The 17,722-nt window shown below is 40.3% G+C and overlaps 1 protein-coding gene across 1 annotated transcript; it reads left to right on the top strand.

Annotated features, from left to right (window-relative positions):
• The first annotated feature begins 7,610 nt into the window (after window positions 1–7,610).
• On the top strand, window positions 7,611–10,219 carry LOC126390477 (uncharacterized). Its single transcript, XM_050044803.1, has 2 exons — window positions 7,611–8,661; window positions 8,704–10,219. The coding sequence occupies exons 1-2, from the start codon at window positions 7,611–7,613 to the stop codon at window positions 9,024–9,026; spliced, it is 1,374 nt and encodes a 457-aa protein (XP_049900760.1). The 3' UTR covers window positions 9,027–10,219.
• Window positions 10,220–17,722: the final 7,503 nt, after the last annotated feature.

Below are 17,722 nucleotides of genomic sequence, written 5' to 3' on the forward strand. Positions count from 1 at the left end.
AACAGGGGCCGGGGCAGCAGTGTCAAACCTATTGAAGAACAGATTTAACTCATTGGCCCTAGCCACACTACCATCAGCTCCACTGCTAGTTGGTCTGTAACCGGTGATGGTCCTCATACCACTCCAGACCTCGCTCATGATAAACGGAGGACGACGAGTACGACTAGTTTTTATCCTTCTTTTATAAATTGTATTATTATTATTATTTTAATTACACTGATTTATCTGGTCTTAGCCTATAATGTTCTTATTGCTGTTTTTATCTTGATGGTGTGTACTATTTTATTTGTTGCATAAAGCACTTTGTAACTGAAAGATGCCATACAAATAAAGTTTGTCATTATTATTATCTTCTTTGGCATAAAGGTCACATCCAGTTTAATAACCATTTACATCTTAATGAACGTCTCCGGGGATAGATGACAAAACATAACGCATTGTTTTGTAAATACGATCCTCTCTGGAGATTGAGCTACAGCATGACTGTGCTCACACACTGATGTCACGGAAGGTGCTGTGAGTTTTGCTTTTTGAGCCAAATCACAGGGAAGAAAAAAATATAGCGTCAAGAATGTCAATCACAATTTCCCACAGCAACAGGTGACGTCCTGCTTGTTTTGTCAGACCTACAGTCACAAAGCCAAAGATGTTCAGTTTGCTTTCACATAACACAAAGAAATGCAGCAATATTTAGCACTTGATTAATTAAATGTAACAGATTTTCTGTCAATCGAGAGATAGTTTGATGGTTTTTTACATGAACTTTCAGGAGAGGAGTTTTTCTGCAAAGGTGTTATTTCCTGCATTTTGTTTTGCCTCCAGCACTGATGTCTAAAATCTGACCTGCATATAGATAGTCTGTTGTTTGGCTCACTCATCCTCGTTAACTGTAGGGCTGCACGATTATGGTCAAAATGAGAATCACGATTATTTCTGATTAATACTGAGATCACCATTATTTATCACATTAATTCTTTAATTTAGTGACAAAATATTTTACTACACTGTCACATTTGAATTAACAGAGCACTGCTTTTACCTCCATGTTGTACTGCATTCCTGTCAATGTACAAATCTTAACATCAAAATAAGTTTTTATTAACAGTGCATCTTTTAGTAACTAAATATGAATAAAACTGTACCAAAACATTTTACCCAAGATTTAACCAACAGAGGACTGCTTTTACTTCATATTGTGCTACATTCCTGCTAAATAACAAATCTTCAATCAAAATAAAGACTTACAATAAGATTCTTCTTCACCTGGAGTCAGTGCATCTTCCACAGATATGTATCCGCTGCATACATTTTTTTCTTACAGTGGTCACAGCACTGTGACACACCGCAGTGTTGCTGTTAAGACTGTCTGAGTTGACACTGGGCAAGGTTGGGGTTCAATGGTTATGGCACAGCAACATTAGTGACGTTATTCTACTTTGCCTTCATGCGTTCTTCATACTGCAGCAGATTGTGGTGTTTTATCAGGTGGTTTAACAAGTGAGTTGTGTTGCTTGCAGCACAGACACATCTCATTCACTCTTTGAGCATAATTTGTTCTCTCCTGTGTCCAAACAACAGATGATAACAGTTGATGACAAATGATTTTTGCTCATCTACTGTTGAAACATTCAGAAAAGTTTCTCACAAGCTGCAGGGTGCGTGTGCAGCAGACAGCTCTTAAAAAGTGCAGAATGCTGTTAGTTAAGGAAGTGCTTGATTTGACATGCAGCAGAGTTTTCTGTGAACCAAGCTTGCATTTTTAACATCAATATCACAGTCAATCACGTCCATTTAACTGTGGGAAGACAAAATTGTGATCGTGATTATTATTTGATTAATTGTGCAGCCTAAGCTAACTTTGTATCTTTATCTCTATCGTCCAAGCAGCAACCTCTGAGGTTGAAAGATGAAGCCAATGCTGAATGCTGAAAATTGCAGTTCCCTTGATGGCCACTTGAGGCTGGCTCCAGAAGGAAGTCAATAAAAAATTAACATGTTTATAGCCTGGAACAAAAAACAGGTTTGGACTCTATAGCTAATTTTACCCCTTCATGACAACTGTACAGGGCTGAATTTTTATAGCCAAATACGGTTTCTTCTGGTTTAAAAAAAAAAAAACAGAGATGGCGACAGCTGAAATGCCAAACTGGGTGATGTCAGAGTAGTTTTGTCCATTATCTATACAGTTTTTAGAACATGGCACTCTTACTTGATTCTGATTGGTCAATCAACAAAATTCTGTGGTGTTTATTTCTTGAGGTATCACCGCTGAATTCTGTGGTGTTTATTTCTTGAGGTATCACCGCTGCTCTGCTGCTCCGTTGCTAAGGACGCCATAGCAACAGCCTTAGGGCTCATTTATGCTCAACGTCAAATACGGATCCGGAGACGCCATAGCAACAGCCTTAGGGCTCATTTATGCTCAACGTCAAATACGGATCCGGATACGGACGGAGCCTTCTGTCCGTGCTCCGCGTTCATTTCGTCCGTATTTCTGCGTGTTTCCATAAAGCTTACGGGCCAAACGAAGCAGTACCACCGGGAACCGTGGGGGCAGTGTTGCTGTCACTACCCGATACGTAGCTCTAGTGAGACACGAAGAAGAAATAACAATTCAATTTCTCTCATCGGCAGTACTAGAGAAAAGAATTCTCTGTCCTCTAGTCGCAATGTATTTAACGGCCTCACCGACCACCGCCTCCTACAACGCTGCCTCTGTTTTTGTCTTTTATGCAAGAGGTACATTATCAATATCTCCTCCACAGTCGCCATGTTTGTTTTTGTCATAAACTTTTGACGGTGGGCTGCCTCCTGGTGGATATATTGGTTAACATCCATGCCAACGTAAAGGGCGCATGGAAGTATGTGGGCAGTGACGGTAACATCTTTTGAAACGGACGTATACATTTTCGTACGTGAAGGGAGCATAAATGAGCCCTTAGACTGAGGAGCATCAAAATCAGTTAACGTTCGTCCACACAGGCCAAATGGGATCGGAGTGAAAACGGAAACGTCCAATTGACCCTTCGCTATGTCCCATCCCCGGATGCAGACTGGCCAATCATAACGTAGCATCGGGTCAGCTCAGACCAGGGTCCGACAACAACACAGCTCTAATGCAGTCGTTTCAGATTTCCTTCATTTTCAGGCTGGTTTTGTAGATTTGGAGCTAAATGTTGTGTCTGGGGCACGTCGTGTATTAATGATACTCGTTACCTGGAGAGGTTGGAAAAAGATATACGTTTCTTCCCTGTTCCAAAACCAAAATCAAACCCTGAAAAGTGTAGGGTTAGCTAGCTAGCTACTGAAGATATAGCCTACTGAATGTATACACATGCTGCTTTTGCTTTTTAGTGATTATAACAGTGAAAAAAAGGCCGACCCTGCTGTACAGGAACCACTGAAGGGAAGCAGGGAAAATTTGCTGATATTCAACCAGCTGTGTGTCAATGCATTGTGGGTTGTTTGACTTCTTCCGCAGCCCCCCGACAGCTGCCAGTCTGGGTGCTGGGAGCGGCACGGGGGTGAAGCTAAACACTGTTCATCTGCACACACTGTGTTACCTTGATTTCGTTGCTGTGTCAGTCTGACATCCTGAATATATCCTTCAAATGCATATTGTAGAAATCTGAGAGTATTTCTCCAGGGAGTGCAGTTAGCGACAGTGGGAGCGCCATGCCAGTCTAGCTCCGAAACGGAAAGTTTGTCGGACTTAGCAACCGTAACTAAGGGGGGCGGGCCTTAGCGAAGGGTGAATTCAATATTAATTATCATTAGGCTGCCGTTGCCATGGATACAGAGTACAGACACATTTTTTTTTGAGAATTTTGAATCAATAAAACATGCTTTTATCATTATTTTGTGTCACATCACTGGATGTTTTAGTAGTAAGCCACGTTCTAAGTGGGATAATGTATAGTGAGCCGGTGACAGTTTAAATAACTCCCTTCAGGGGAATGGAACCCCTCCGCTGCGCAGTCACCGGCTCACTATACATTATCCCTTACATGTTGTGGTCCTGTAAATTTGTTCTCTGCACTGTGTTATGTATGCTGAAAGCGACTGAGAAGAGCCTGACAGTTAATTCTTGAACAGAGGAACTGTAGTCGGACAACAGACGAATCTTGACGCAAAGTTGAATTATTTCATCCTCTTTTAACCTCTCAAACCACATTGTAGTCATACCATACCTCTTTCTCTGATCTTCCTCTTCCTACATTTTGACAGACATGTATAAATTAAAATATAATAAGGGGTGTGGGGTTTGGCTATGTTCTCTATAAAGAAAATATGCATTCCCTCTGACTTCACTGCAGCAGCACCTTCCCTTCCAACACAGGAAAACTTCAGAGCATCTGTCAGACATCTCTCTCCACCAAAGAAGGTACATGCAAAAAAAGGGTGTACATTTTCATTCTGTCTGCAACTGATGATTATGTTCATTGTTGATTAATCTCCTGATAATTTTTATGATTTTTAATTCAATTTATATTGAAAACATCAGAGAATAGTGGACAAAGACCAATCACTATTTCCTACAGCACCAGGTTACATCTTCAGCATGATTTTTTTTGCTGACTAACAGTCAGAGACTCAATAAGACAGTTTAATGTAAGAAAACAAAAAGTATCAAGTTCTCAAATTTGAGAAGCACTGAGTAGCGTATGGGGGCAGAGAGGCGTACAGGTGAGCTCACCAGGACAGGTGGCAGGTGACTGGGAGGGACTGGAGACCAAGATGAGCACAAAGTTTTGATCATGCACATGCTATTGTTTGTTGTATTGTTGGTCATAGAATAAACTGTCTGGCAAGCTAGAAGTTGTCTGTATTGAGTTCACACGTTCAATCTAGTTTTACCCTACCTAGCAATGAGTTGCACTAGTCACCAGGATTCAGTAGGATTTCTAAAAAGCTTGTTAACAGATTATCGACATTTCTAGAAATACACATAACAATGCCTATTTGTGTAATTTCAGTGGGTGTTAGAACCAGCACATCCTGCTGGCAACAGCGATAAAGGTGAGTTATTTATGTTTATATGAGCTAGTTCTCTTAATATAATTGAACATTGTTTTCAATGGGCTAAGAAGAGCAGCAGCGGACTCGTCTGCCTGACTGCTAGCTGTAAATTATTTCTTTGGAATCCACATTTTAAGTTTGTTGGTTTAGTTCTTTCTACTGTCATTGCTTATAATCAGCTACATGACAAACCCGCTCTGCTATTTAACCTGATGTGTGTGCAGATGGCTGGCCTGTGCTGGACGGCCGTGGTGCTGGCCTTGTTTCTGTCTACTGGACGAAGTTCAGCTGCTGTGGACCAGAACTGGCTCACCAGTGTCATAGAAGGCATCAAGAATGAGTGAGTCCACAAAGACTGCTACCACTGGTAGTAACTGGTGCTAAACTATAAGTCGTATTTTCATCATCACAATAGGAACATGCACAATCGACACATCACAAAAGACTGAAATGCAATGAATAAGAAAAATAATAATAGTAAATAGTATATCTCACGACAATATTCATACCAAAATAGTCGTGTAATAAAAATTATACAGAGTATACGACATTTTGGTGTCATTTACGGTCACACTGCGGCTGCCCTCTGCTGCCCTCACACAGGAACAGGGACTTCATGGTGCATTCAGGTGCACCTTGCACACTCAGTGATCTATACTGAAATGGCCACGAAGGTTGATTAAAACAGGAAGGTTTCTATTTGTTTTCTTGTTTTCCCTGTTGAAATACATGGGTCTGCTTCAGTTAATACTTTCTAATTCTTTCATTGGAGCATTTTGAATAATTACATGCAAAAATCATGACAGTATTCCATTCATGTCTACACAGGCAAATTTAAAAAAATTATGTTAAAAAAAAATCAAACTGTTATTGGCAAACTTCACACTGTTCTTGTACAGCAGGTCCCCAAGTGTCTCTGTGAACATTTTCAAGTTGTTTTAGAGCAGTATTTTCAATCATTTAAAACTAAAGCCATACCCAATGTGACTATAAGCCCCTCAATGGTATCCCGGATTCTGTGTGCAGTCACTAAACTTCCTCTCTGATCATGTGAACGTTCTGTGAGACAAAAATGTTGAGGACTACATCAGATCAGTTTTTTAAATTTCATCAATGTATCAGAACTCTGAATTTATCATCATTTTTCCTGTGTATTAACACTTCAACTATTGAAACTTTCCATCTATACTGCCATCTACAGTATTTTCTTTTTATCACATGAACCATTATATGGTCACTTCACCGTTATACGCTTTTATTATAGTTTTACTACCTGTTGCTTTCATCACTGCAAAACTTCTCATTACAGATATGCATTATCAGATTTCTTGATTTCATACAGTTTATTCCGTTTGCAATTACCTGTCTTACCAGTGTACTATTTTATGTCTTGAATTCTATTTTTATTTACTTGCGTGATTTTCTGTCTTACACTTACTTAATGAGCATTGTTAAAGGGAGCCTGTGACTTAAAGGGATAGTTTGGATATTTTGAAGTGGGGTTGTTTAAGGCACTTATCCATAGTCAAGTGTACTACCTAAAGTAGATGACAGTCAGCACGCCCCCAGTTTAGAGAAGCGGGCATGTAAGACACGGAAGTTAAGCAATGTATTGCTGTGAATGGGGGCAGCGACAAAATATTTTTAGCCACCTAAAGGAAAATCAATGTAAGTTTAAGTGTACGCTATACTGAGAGTATTTTCCCAGCTTCACCTTTCCGCTAGACAGCTCTTTTCAAGGGGTAAGCAGTGAATGACTTTATTTCTCCATCTATGCTCTCTTCAGAAAAACAGTCATTTTAGCTTGCTGAACACAGGAGCTGCTGGTCTACTGCTGCTTCAATCAGTTAGTTTGTGTTATTGTGTGACTTTGGTGAATCTTAACTAACCATTTTAAACACCAAAGTCACACAACAGTACAAACGAGCTAACTGATCCAGGCAGCAGTAGACCAGCAGCTCTTGTGTTCAGCAATGTAAAATCACTGTTTTTCTCAATGGAGTCTGGCTTTGAAGAGAGGAACAGAACGGCTTCATATTCCCGTTAGAAATCACTGACATTACACATAGCATACACTTAAACTGATAATGATTATTTCAGATGGGACTTTTTTAGGTGGTTAAAATACATTTTGTTGCTGACCCCTCCACAGCAGTAGATTGCTTAACTTCAGTTTGGGTCCCCAGCCTGCTCCTCCATACTGCGGAGGTGCCGACTGACATCTACTGTTTATTATATACTGTCTGTGGAGTACCCAGTACACCCCTACTGTCAGATCCAAACTATCCCTTTAAGATTTTTACTGCCAACAACTGCTCCTCTGTAATTGTTGTGAATATTATTATTTTGACACATTAACTTGAAACTGCAATATTCATTCAATGTTTTCCCTTGGCAGGTATGACCTAGGTGACACCTTCAGTCTGGCAGCGAACATCCCACAGGACCAAGACATAAATAATCTTCAGCAGGTCTTTCAGGGTGACCCTGCAGACACAGTGAAACAAACTGTTTCAAAGGGTGAAGTGTACCAAGGCACCAGGGTATTGGCAGCAACAGGTTCAAAGGCACTATCACGTGTTCTAGAAAACATGCAACCCCTCATCAACAGCAGTCAGGGTAATCTCCTCGTCATCTACTCTAAAGAGTCCCCAAGTGCCAATGAGGACAACATCGCTGGCAAGATAAACGACGTCATTCAGAACTGGAAAGGTTATGCATTTGTGTTTTCTAAAGTAGTTGATGTTCCTACCGCAGACAAGTCTCAACTGGCTGAATCCTTTAAACAACTTGAGGTAGCTAAACTTGGGCTTGACAACATCTTCCGTTGTTATAAACCTGGAAATGATCCTTTTCAGTGCACAAGCTGCTCCTCAGGTGGAGATGTTATGCCCTCATGTGTTGCAAACGATGCCCCATCAAATCAAGAACAGGGCGTAGGTGAGGAACAAATTACGACCCCGTCAACAGGCACAGACACGGGCAAAGAAATAGCACCAGGTGAAGGTATAGTACCAGGTGAAGGAACAGCCCCAGGTGAAGGTATAGCACCAGGTGAAGTAACAGCACCAGGTGAAGGAACAGCACCAGGTGAAGGAACAGCCCCAGGTGAAGGTATAGCACCAGGTGAAGGAACAGCACCAGGTGAAGGAACAGCACCAGGTGAAGGTATAGCACCAGGTGAAGGAACAGCCCCAGGTGAAGGTATAGTACCAGGTGAAGGAACAGCCCCAGGTGAAGGTATAGCACCAGGTGAAGGTATAGCACCAGGTGAAGGAACAGCACCAGGTGAAGGTATAGCACCAGGTCAAGGAATGGCACCAGGTGAAGGTATAGTACCAGGTGAAGGAATGGGTGCAGGCATAGCCCCGGAAATAGGCATGGGTGGGGGAACAGGAGGTAGTGGAGGAAAGGGGGAAGCCAGACAAGTGGACAAGTGCAAAGGACGTGGCAGTCGTAAAGTAGGCTGCAAGCGCAGAGGAGTCGGCAGACGTGGAAAAGGTGGCAAGATTAGGAGACAATGCAAGCGTAGAGGAGGCTGCAAGCGCAGAGGACGTGGCAGGCGTGGAAAAGGTGGCAAGGTTAGGAGACAACGCAAGCGTAAAGGTGGCAAGCGCAGAGGAGTCAGAAGGCGTGGAAGAGGTGGCAGTGGCAAGCGCAGAGGAGTCAGAAGGCGTGGAAGAGGTGGCAAGATTAGGAGACAACGCAAGCGTAAAGGTGGCAAGCGCAGAGGAGTCAGAAGGCGTGGAAAAGGTGGCAAGGTTAGGAGACAAAGTATGCTTAAAAGAGGCAAGCGCAGGCGAGGCGGCAGGCGTGGAAGAGCTGGCAGGGTTAGGACAGGGCGCAAACAAAAAAGAGGAGGCAGAGGTAGAGGATGGGGTAAGCCTAGAGGAGGACGCAGAAGCAAAGGTAAAGGATGGGGAATGGGTAGAAGCCGCGGTAAACGCAGAGGAGGTGGTAGAAGCTGGAGTAAGCGTCGAGGCAGGCGTAGTTGGGGACTGCAATGATACAGGTAACATAACTTTGTAAGGACCTGAGAATCTAAGCAGCAGTCCAATGAAGCTGACTGAGACAAAACAATACCTTACACTCACTAAAATTTTGCTTCTTTTTTTTTTTTTTATCTCTCATAGATTTCATGACTCCGTTCTGATATTTTATACTGCCTATGCATCTATATTACACCTGAGTTTTGGCATCGATACTGAAGAGGATCCTTTTTTTTTCTAACTTTCAAAAAGATTAACCTGGTCGTATTCAATATTTTTCTTATTGTCAGACCAAAAGAAGCAATGTATGAATCTACTAACAAGTGTGCTAGATCTTCTTTCTCTGTGCCACAGCGGAGCTCCATTGTTGCTAAAAACACATCAGTGAGCCACACTGTTGCATTGGGGGACATGCTCCTCAATTACCATGAACACACACACTGTTGCTTATTTTGACCAAATCCCACAAAAACCATCAAGCTGCCACAAATACTAACGAGAAAACCAAATGTAGATTTAAAGCACCAGGGCTGCGGCCAGAGTCAGGTTAAGGAAGTCAGAAAATATTTAGAGTAGGGATGGGCATTTTCAGTAATTTCAATGTTCAAGAATTTGTACTTGAGTATTTGCAAAAAAATAAAATAAATAAATTTTAAAAAGCCATTTATTTAACAACCAGGCTTTAACTAACCATGGATTCAACGATAACATAAACAAATGAGTTTACTGATACTGTCATGCTGACCTTTATTTCATTAAAATTCAACGTGGATCTTTTTTTTTCACTAGATGCTTCTGCAACTAGTGAACATGATTGCCAAAACATTGTTTAGATTTTTTTGGGGCTTCTGAAGGGGGGCATGACAGAAACAATTTACACACTACTTGGTTAGATGCAGCACTGAAGGACCATCTCTGAGCCACTCTCCTCCTGGTCAGTTCAAAGACTGTCCGATTAGCATGAGATAACACTGCAGCAGCTGCTAACATCTGTAACCAAGCCATTTAACACTCCCAACAAACTCATACCAACACCGAACAGTTGGATTAGAACAAGTCGTTTTCAAAAATATTCATCCACTGATTTACAGATGTCTTTTTTACAATGTAAGTAATTCCACTTTTGACCACTATGTAAAATTGGCTTCAATTCCCAGCTTGACATTAAACCAAGTAAGTCCCAGCCCATTTGCTGGTACTATGGAGTTATTTGAAATAGTTAAACATGTAAAACAAAAGTAGGTCATTCGCAGTGTCACAATCAAGAAAAAAAAATGCAAAGTGTATTTCTTTGGTTTGTTTTATCTGCAAATTAGGCCCTTGGTCTCAATGTGTTAAAGCTTGAGTTGCAACCAGTTCACCTGACCAACCACAGAGAATATGTGACCTCAGTGTCTTTCTATTAGTGACACAGAGCATTGACCGCTTACGCCATTTAGCTGATGAGGAAACATTCACTGAAGGTGAATGGGAGTAATGACTGAGACAAAGAAGAAGAAAGGGAGGGTAAATGTAAATCAAGCTCAGTATCTTTAGTACTTACAAACTTGTACTTTGTACTTCTGTAAAACCAAGCCTGCTGATGTTCTGTTCTTTCTGATTAAAGCTTGGCTCAGCATCCGTCTGCTCTGTCTGTGTGTCAATCATTTGGGAATATTACAGTACTGTGTGCCCTCAAGCCTAGCAGTAAGTTAACTGGTACTGTAGAGTTAAGTATCAGTATTATTGCTATGGTTACCTGCAGTTTAACCTATGAGTTTAACATACTTTAAGAATGTTGGTTGAACTGTTTGACACATCCTGTTCTGTGGTTGGAATCAACACTTCATGTGCAGTGCAATACTGCAGACAATATTACAAAATTTAAGCTGTAGTGGGTAATAGTAGTAATTTCAAGTAGTGAATGAGTATTGGGTGTGAGGGATGTTGGTGCTTTGAATCCACAGTGAAACCCACACACAAAGCAGGTGCAGATTTTATAGGTGTATTCCACTCCTACAATCAGGAGTCTTCTCCTCTTCCCTCAAGCATGCCATTATTGCACCGCTACTGAAAAAGAACAATTTAGACTCATCTCCAAAATCCCTTTTTTTGGTAAAATGAGTGATTCTCATCAGTCTGGCTTCAGAACAAACCGCAGCACTAAAACAGCTCTAATAAAAGTAGTTAATCATCTAAAGACCAACAGTGCTGCTAACAAACCTTCCATCCTATTATTACTAGACCTAACAGCAGCATCTGACTCCGTCAACCACAACATTTTACTCAGCAGACTGACAGATTTAGTTGCTTACCCGGCCGTGTCCTCTGTTCTCCGTTCTCTGTATCTCTGGACAACTTCCAATCTAGCAATGTTAACAATTGCTGTGGGGTCCCACAAGGCTCAGTTTTAGGTCCATTATTATTTAACCTAGATATGCTGCTGCTTGAGTGGCATGGTGGTGCAGTGTCGCCTCACAGCAAGAGGCTTCCTGGTTCGAACCTGGGGTAGGGGGCTTGAACCCCAGGTTAGGGGGATAAAACCCCGGGGTTGGGGAGCCCTTTTGCGCGAGTTTGCATGTTCTCCCCCTGTCAGCGTAGGTTTACTCTGGGTACTCCAGCTTCCATGCAGACATGCAGGTTAGGTTAACTGGTGACTCTAAATTGGCTGTATGTGCCAATGTGAGTGTGTATGATTGTCTGTCACTTTGTGTTTTCTACTTTTTTACCTCTCTTCTTTATCTTACTTGTTCTACTGAGCACCACAGGAAGTCATTACTGAGCGCCACAGGAAGTCATTCTTACCTGTGGCCATTAAACAGTACAACTCCTCCCTCTGATGATCGGACTCATTTGGCTATTTATAAAACAAAAGACACAATATAATTACTCATTCTTATTTCATTTATAACGCTACAACCATTTCATTGTATATTGTATATATTTCAGATTGTCTACTTTACTATTTTATTATTTATTTTATTTTATTGTCTACTTTAATATTTTATTTTATTTTATTTTAATGTCTACTTTAATATTTTATTTTATTTATTTCATTGTCTATTTTAGTATTTTATTTATATCTTCATCTTTATCTCTTGTTTCCATTCATGCTGTATTTCTATTTCTACTTTGCACGGAGCATTGGAACAAAAACAATTTCCCCCCGGGGATTAATAAAGTATTCTGAATCTGAATCTGAATCTGAATCTGAATCTGAGTCAGCCCTGTGATAATCTGGCAACGTGAACAGGGTGTACCCTGCCTCTCGCCCAGTGTCAGCTGGGATAGTGGTGGCATCACAACCCCTAACAAGATAGGCAGTCACAGAAAACGAAAGAATAAATGAATGCCCTCTATTTGTCTCCATCATACAGACACATGATAACCTCAGCCCTACAAATGACCAAAGGGCTGTACTACGAAATGAGGTAAGTGTCCTAGTGAGTCCAAAGCCAGAGCTTTCTGTCTCATGAACGCCAATGGTGCATTTCTAATTTCTTTCTCCGGTGCCTCCATCTTTGTCTTGATGAACTTCTTGCCAAATGCTGCTGACTGAGACCACTCCTGACTTCACCAGAAAAAAAACCCATCTGCACCATCTAGTGGACCAAAAAAACTATTTTATTATTCTAGTACCAAAAGTTGTATTAAAATGTGTATTTGCAAAAATTAATCATGTTATGTATAATAAACATGACACAAGACATTTGGCGTCCGTGTATTGACACAATATTACCACACAAAATGTCGCAACGCTATGCTGTATTGATTTTTTCCCCTACCCCTACTATCTGTACCCATGATAAGTTGTGCAAAAGTTAAGGCAAGAAAGTTATAACTTGAGGGGAAAAAATATATCAGAATAAGTCTGGGAGAATTAATTATTGTACAGATTTATACTGATAGGGAGCTACATAATTGACTATTATTATTTACGGAGAAGGGGTGGGAATAAATAAGTTTGTACTTCCTCCCACTGCTTTTTGGACATGTAAGCCAAATCCTTATCTCCAGTTTTCATGCTTCTTTTAGTAAACTGTTTCTTTATGTCTGTCTACCACTGTATGATTATTTTGTTTATTTGCTACTTACATGTTTGAAATAAACTGCTACTAACTAGTTGTAAATCAGGTGGAGGTGCATCCAGTTATTATGGGCCCGCTCTCTGGGACAAAGTATCATGATTGATGATGTCCCACAACTATGTTGTCTTTTAAAAGCAAGCTTAAGACCTACCTGTTCTCTCAGGCCTGTCGTTAGCTAGTGCTTTAATTTCTCTGTCTGTGTCTTGTTCCTTCTCTTTTTCGTGGTATGTGTGGGTGGGTATGTTACGCTGGTGAGTGGGCAGGGATTGAGCAATTAGTATCTGAGTCTTCTAATTAGGGGGCCAAGCCCGAGGGGCCAAGGGGAACACATATGCAAGCAGACGCGTTTCCTAGGACCAGCGGTGCTAGGAACCCTATTGTATTTGTAAAGATTTTTATAGTTCTCTATTTTTATTCGATTTTTTGTCCGATCTGCATGAAACTTGGCACGTACACTCTTCATCTGGACCTGATCTAAAGTTATCAAAAGAATTTTGTTCCGTCAAAAATTCCGCAAATTATTAATGAACAAATTTGTGTAGCTAGCTATAAAAATGTAAACTGTTGCATATCTCAGTCAAACTTAATGCTATCAACACCAAATCTCAGATCCTTAGTTGGCATGACACTGTGAAGGTACGAGCCGAATTTGGCGAATGTTGGCCACTAGGAAGCGCTACAAATATGGGAAGTTTATATCTCTTAAACGGCTAGACCCATTTCTACGAAATTCAGTCAGTATGATGTAGGGCCATTCCTGAGGCCATATATTGAAGGTGGTCATGACTGGTCAATGTGGGCGTGGCTTATTATAGGATAAACAACAAACATTTACTACAGCTGAACTATTATGCTGAGGGCTGTGAAATTTATAGGGTACATATAGAAAAGGACACAGATCTTCCATACCAAAAATCGTGCATATGCTCCACTAGGTGGTGCTATAACAGATGCAAACGCGTTTTTACATGTAACTTTCACATTTTAAATGACACATTCATAAACATTATATCCATATGTTCCCTGAATAGAGCTGGGTTTTCTGACACAGGCCCCGCCCACTTCTGCTGCACATTCTCTTTGCTAATTCGCCACATGTCCAAAACCTACTTTTTCGAACTCCTCCCACAAATTAAGCACCACCTGCATGAAAATTTGCACATAGAATCTCCAGATGTGTCTGATCAAAAGTTATCAAAAGAATGTTGGCACTCCAAAAAATGTGCTAGTTATAATCAAACTATTTTTTTTTGCTAATTAAAAAACACATTGTTTCATATTTTGGTCAAAGTAAATGCTGGTGGAAATTGGCTAATGGGGGGCGCTAAAAACCCACAAACATCAAGTCTCAAGTACAAGATTTGAACAAAATTTGGCGAGTGTGATGTGGGGTCACTCCTGAGGCCGGACATAAAGTTAAGTAATGATTGGTCAAAGTGGGCGTGATTTATTACAACAAATCCAAATCACCACACTTTCAGCCTTTCACACTTCCAGTGCACTTCCCATTACAGCAAATACCGCGGCTCGGACGCTCGCCCTGAGCCCGTCGTGCTTTGGGCCCAACTTCCGTGGGCTCCGTGGGGCACAGGGGCCAAGTTGTGCGGGGAGGCTTGGCCCCTGTTCATAACTGCTTGCAGTTCTAGTTATTTTTTATTTTTTCTCTTTTTAAAATGTGTATTCATGCCTTATTCTATTTTGTTCATATTTGCTGTATGTGAAGCACATTGGGCTTAAATTGTAAGAAATGTGCTATACAAATAAAGATGATTTCACCTGACTTGCAGAGTGAGTGAATACAAACTAAAACTAGTTTAGTAAAACATCTAGTCAGACACTCACAGTGCAGCTCTCCTTTGTCTGCTCAGTCACTGCTTCAAGAAGGGATCCCTCAGTTGAACCCCATGACCTCACAGCAAACAACAATTCGTCAACAGGCTGAAGACAAGGCAAACAGTCCAGTGGAAGATCTTCATCTACATAAAAGACAAAAAAAATAGTTGAAATATGTACATATCTATACTTTGGAAATCCAGGAACATAATTGCATTTTCTAAAGGTTGGAGTTTAACAAAAAAATTACGTGATAAAATCCTATATTAGGCAAAATAGTAGTAATAATCATACACACGTAAACTACTGGATTAGAACAATAAGTCTCCCTGACGAAAAATGAACATTACCTTCAAATGCTTTTACAATGAGCATTAATCATTCAGTTCTTAACTACCTTAAACCTTTCGTTATGTTTGAAAAACACTTCATATGTTAGCTAGTTTCTGCCATAATGATAAAAGTATGTCTAAAAGTTCGGAATGTAGGACTTAAGGGGATATATTGGCAGAAATTAAATACAATACAGTTTGCCTTCCCAAATACAAAAAATGATCCCTGGGATCTATATATGTGAAGAGCATCACGTAGGTTTACATTTCCAAAGGTTTATGACAAAATCACTCAACGACACCGACTCCCATATGCACACACTGAGAGAGGAGAGGGAGAGACGCTGTGCTGCTGCCAGAGGAGCCGCTGAATGAGTTCCCTCTGAGCAGTAAGTCGCTAAAAGAGTCTGAGAAGTAAAACATTCAGGACACCACAGTTTACTCCACACTACTGAAGCTGCTCCTCTTTTGGTAATAATTTCGCTTTCAGCCATGCTTGTAATCACTGTGCGTAACAGTATGAAGTCAATATGTTAACAAGTCGAAATATTGCAAGTAATATCAGGGATTGCCCTGCCTATCTAAGACAAAAGCGGGCCGCCTGGGTGATTTTGGCCGCTGCCTTGGTTAAAGCGTGTGTGTGTGCATGGGGGGCCTTTCATATTTAATAGAGGGGGGACAATACCTGACAGTAATATTCTCAGCTGTCAGGATGTGCCTGCTGTAAAGGGTAAATATAATCATAGAAGGCTGAAAATCACAGGACATGTCTGTTCTGATTATAAAAGTCAGCAGTGTGAAGCTCAAGCATGTGGGGGCCTCCTTTCATATTTAATTAGACCGTATCTAAAAGTACAGCTGTGAAAATACTCCACTGTAGTTCTGCATGCAAAGCCTTAAGTAAAAGTATGTAACTATTAGCAGCAAAATGTACTTAATAGGGATGCATGATATTGGATTTTCTGCTGATATCTGATATGCTGTTATACAACAACTTATCTGGCTGATAACTAGGGGTGTTAATCACCAGAGGCTGCGCGATACAATATTATCACAAGACTTCATGATACAATATTATTGTGATTTTAAGCATGTTGCAAGCTGAGTATTGTGAGAAAAAATATTGTGATATATTGCGACTTATGACCTTCTTTTAACTGCATATTCTGTCCCCAACGGAATACTCTACCAACATCTGTATCATTAAATACAATTGAGATTTCAGTCTGTTCATCTCACTTCAGTCACTTTTATTGCAGCAAAATGTATCCAGTGGACTGAAAAGGCAATTGATTATCGAATATTATTCTAGCAGGCTACCACATTTTATTTGTAACGTGAATCATTTACATAAGAAAAACCTCTACACTTGCTGGCCATCCGTGTAACAATACGATATTGCCACACAAAAATATCGTGATACTATGCTGTATCAATTATTTACCCCACCCTTACATCATCGAGTCTCTTCTGCAGTGGGATTAACCTATTATGCATGGTACTGTTATCGTAATGGCCCACCAGCAGATGGATGAAATAAAACGCTTTGTTAATGAATGTAATACTCATTTTTTTGTGCAAAATAAAAAGGATGTTTTCTGATTCTGATGGTTCATTTTAAAGCCAACATCAGCCGATGCTGATGACATGCCAATATTACAGTGCATCCCTGGTACTTATCATATGAATATAAAAGTATTAACTGTGCAGCAAAGTGTTCCCTGTCCTTTTTTTTAAAATATATTTTTCTATCTGATGTTTTTTTGTATTAATATTTCTGCTGCATTACTGCGTATTTGTCATTTTACTGCTGTAGATGTGCTAGCTGTGCTGATTTTAGCTACTTTATATACTGTTGGGTAGTTTGATGTACCTAAAATCTGTGTTCAAGTGGCATTTGAGTAAGCTAACTAGCAACATACCACCACTGGTGATGATAAACGGACCTAACTTTGACCTGAGGCCAGCAGACTCAGGTGCCTCTCTCTTGGTGTTAGCTGACGTCGTTTAAAAAATGAGCTCAAAGTTAAGCTACTTCAAACATCACAATAAACCAGCACTTCTCTTAAATATAAAAACAAGACAAACAAAAACAGTCGCAGGTCGCTTGAGAACACTCACTGCTGTTTTGACAAACTCCTTGTTCCCCACAAAAACCGTTATCAACCGGGAACAAAGATAAACCGCAGAGGACTTCCTGTCACCGTCTCCACCGTCACGTTCCAAACAAACATGGCAGCCGGAAGTGTTCACCTAAAGCCCGTCTACTTCGTCGTTTTGTTCTATGCAAGCAAACAGGAATACGTTATTATTTATTACATGAAAATAACATTGAAATATTAGATACATTAGAGTTTGTAGCTTTTAAATGTAATATAATAATATATAAATAAATTAAACTGGATGTTAATTAAATTTTGGTGGAAAATAGGTTAAAAAAATAAAATAAGAAAGGTAATTAAATTTGGAAATATCTTCAAAA

This window comes from Epinephelus moara, chromosome 5, assembly GCF_006386435.1.
Source record: "Epinephelus moara isolate mb chromosome 5, YSFRI_EMoa_1.0, whole genome shotgun sequence".
Taxonomy (NCBI): Eukaryota; Metazoa; Chordata; class Actinopteri; order Perciformes; family Serranidae; genus Epinephelus; species Epinephelus moara.

Excerpts from the sequence above, each read along its gene's own strand:
- LOC126390477 (XM_050044803.1), top strand. The coding sequence starts at position 7,611 with ATGCAACCCCTCATCAACAGCAGTCAGGGTAATCTCCTCGTCATCTAC. Across the intron at positions 8,662-8,703 it reads AGTCAGAAGGCGTGGAAGAG|GTGGCAAGATTAGGAGACAA; the intron begins GTGGCAGTGGCA and ends GGCGTGGAAGAG.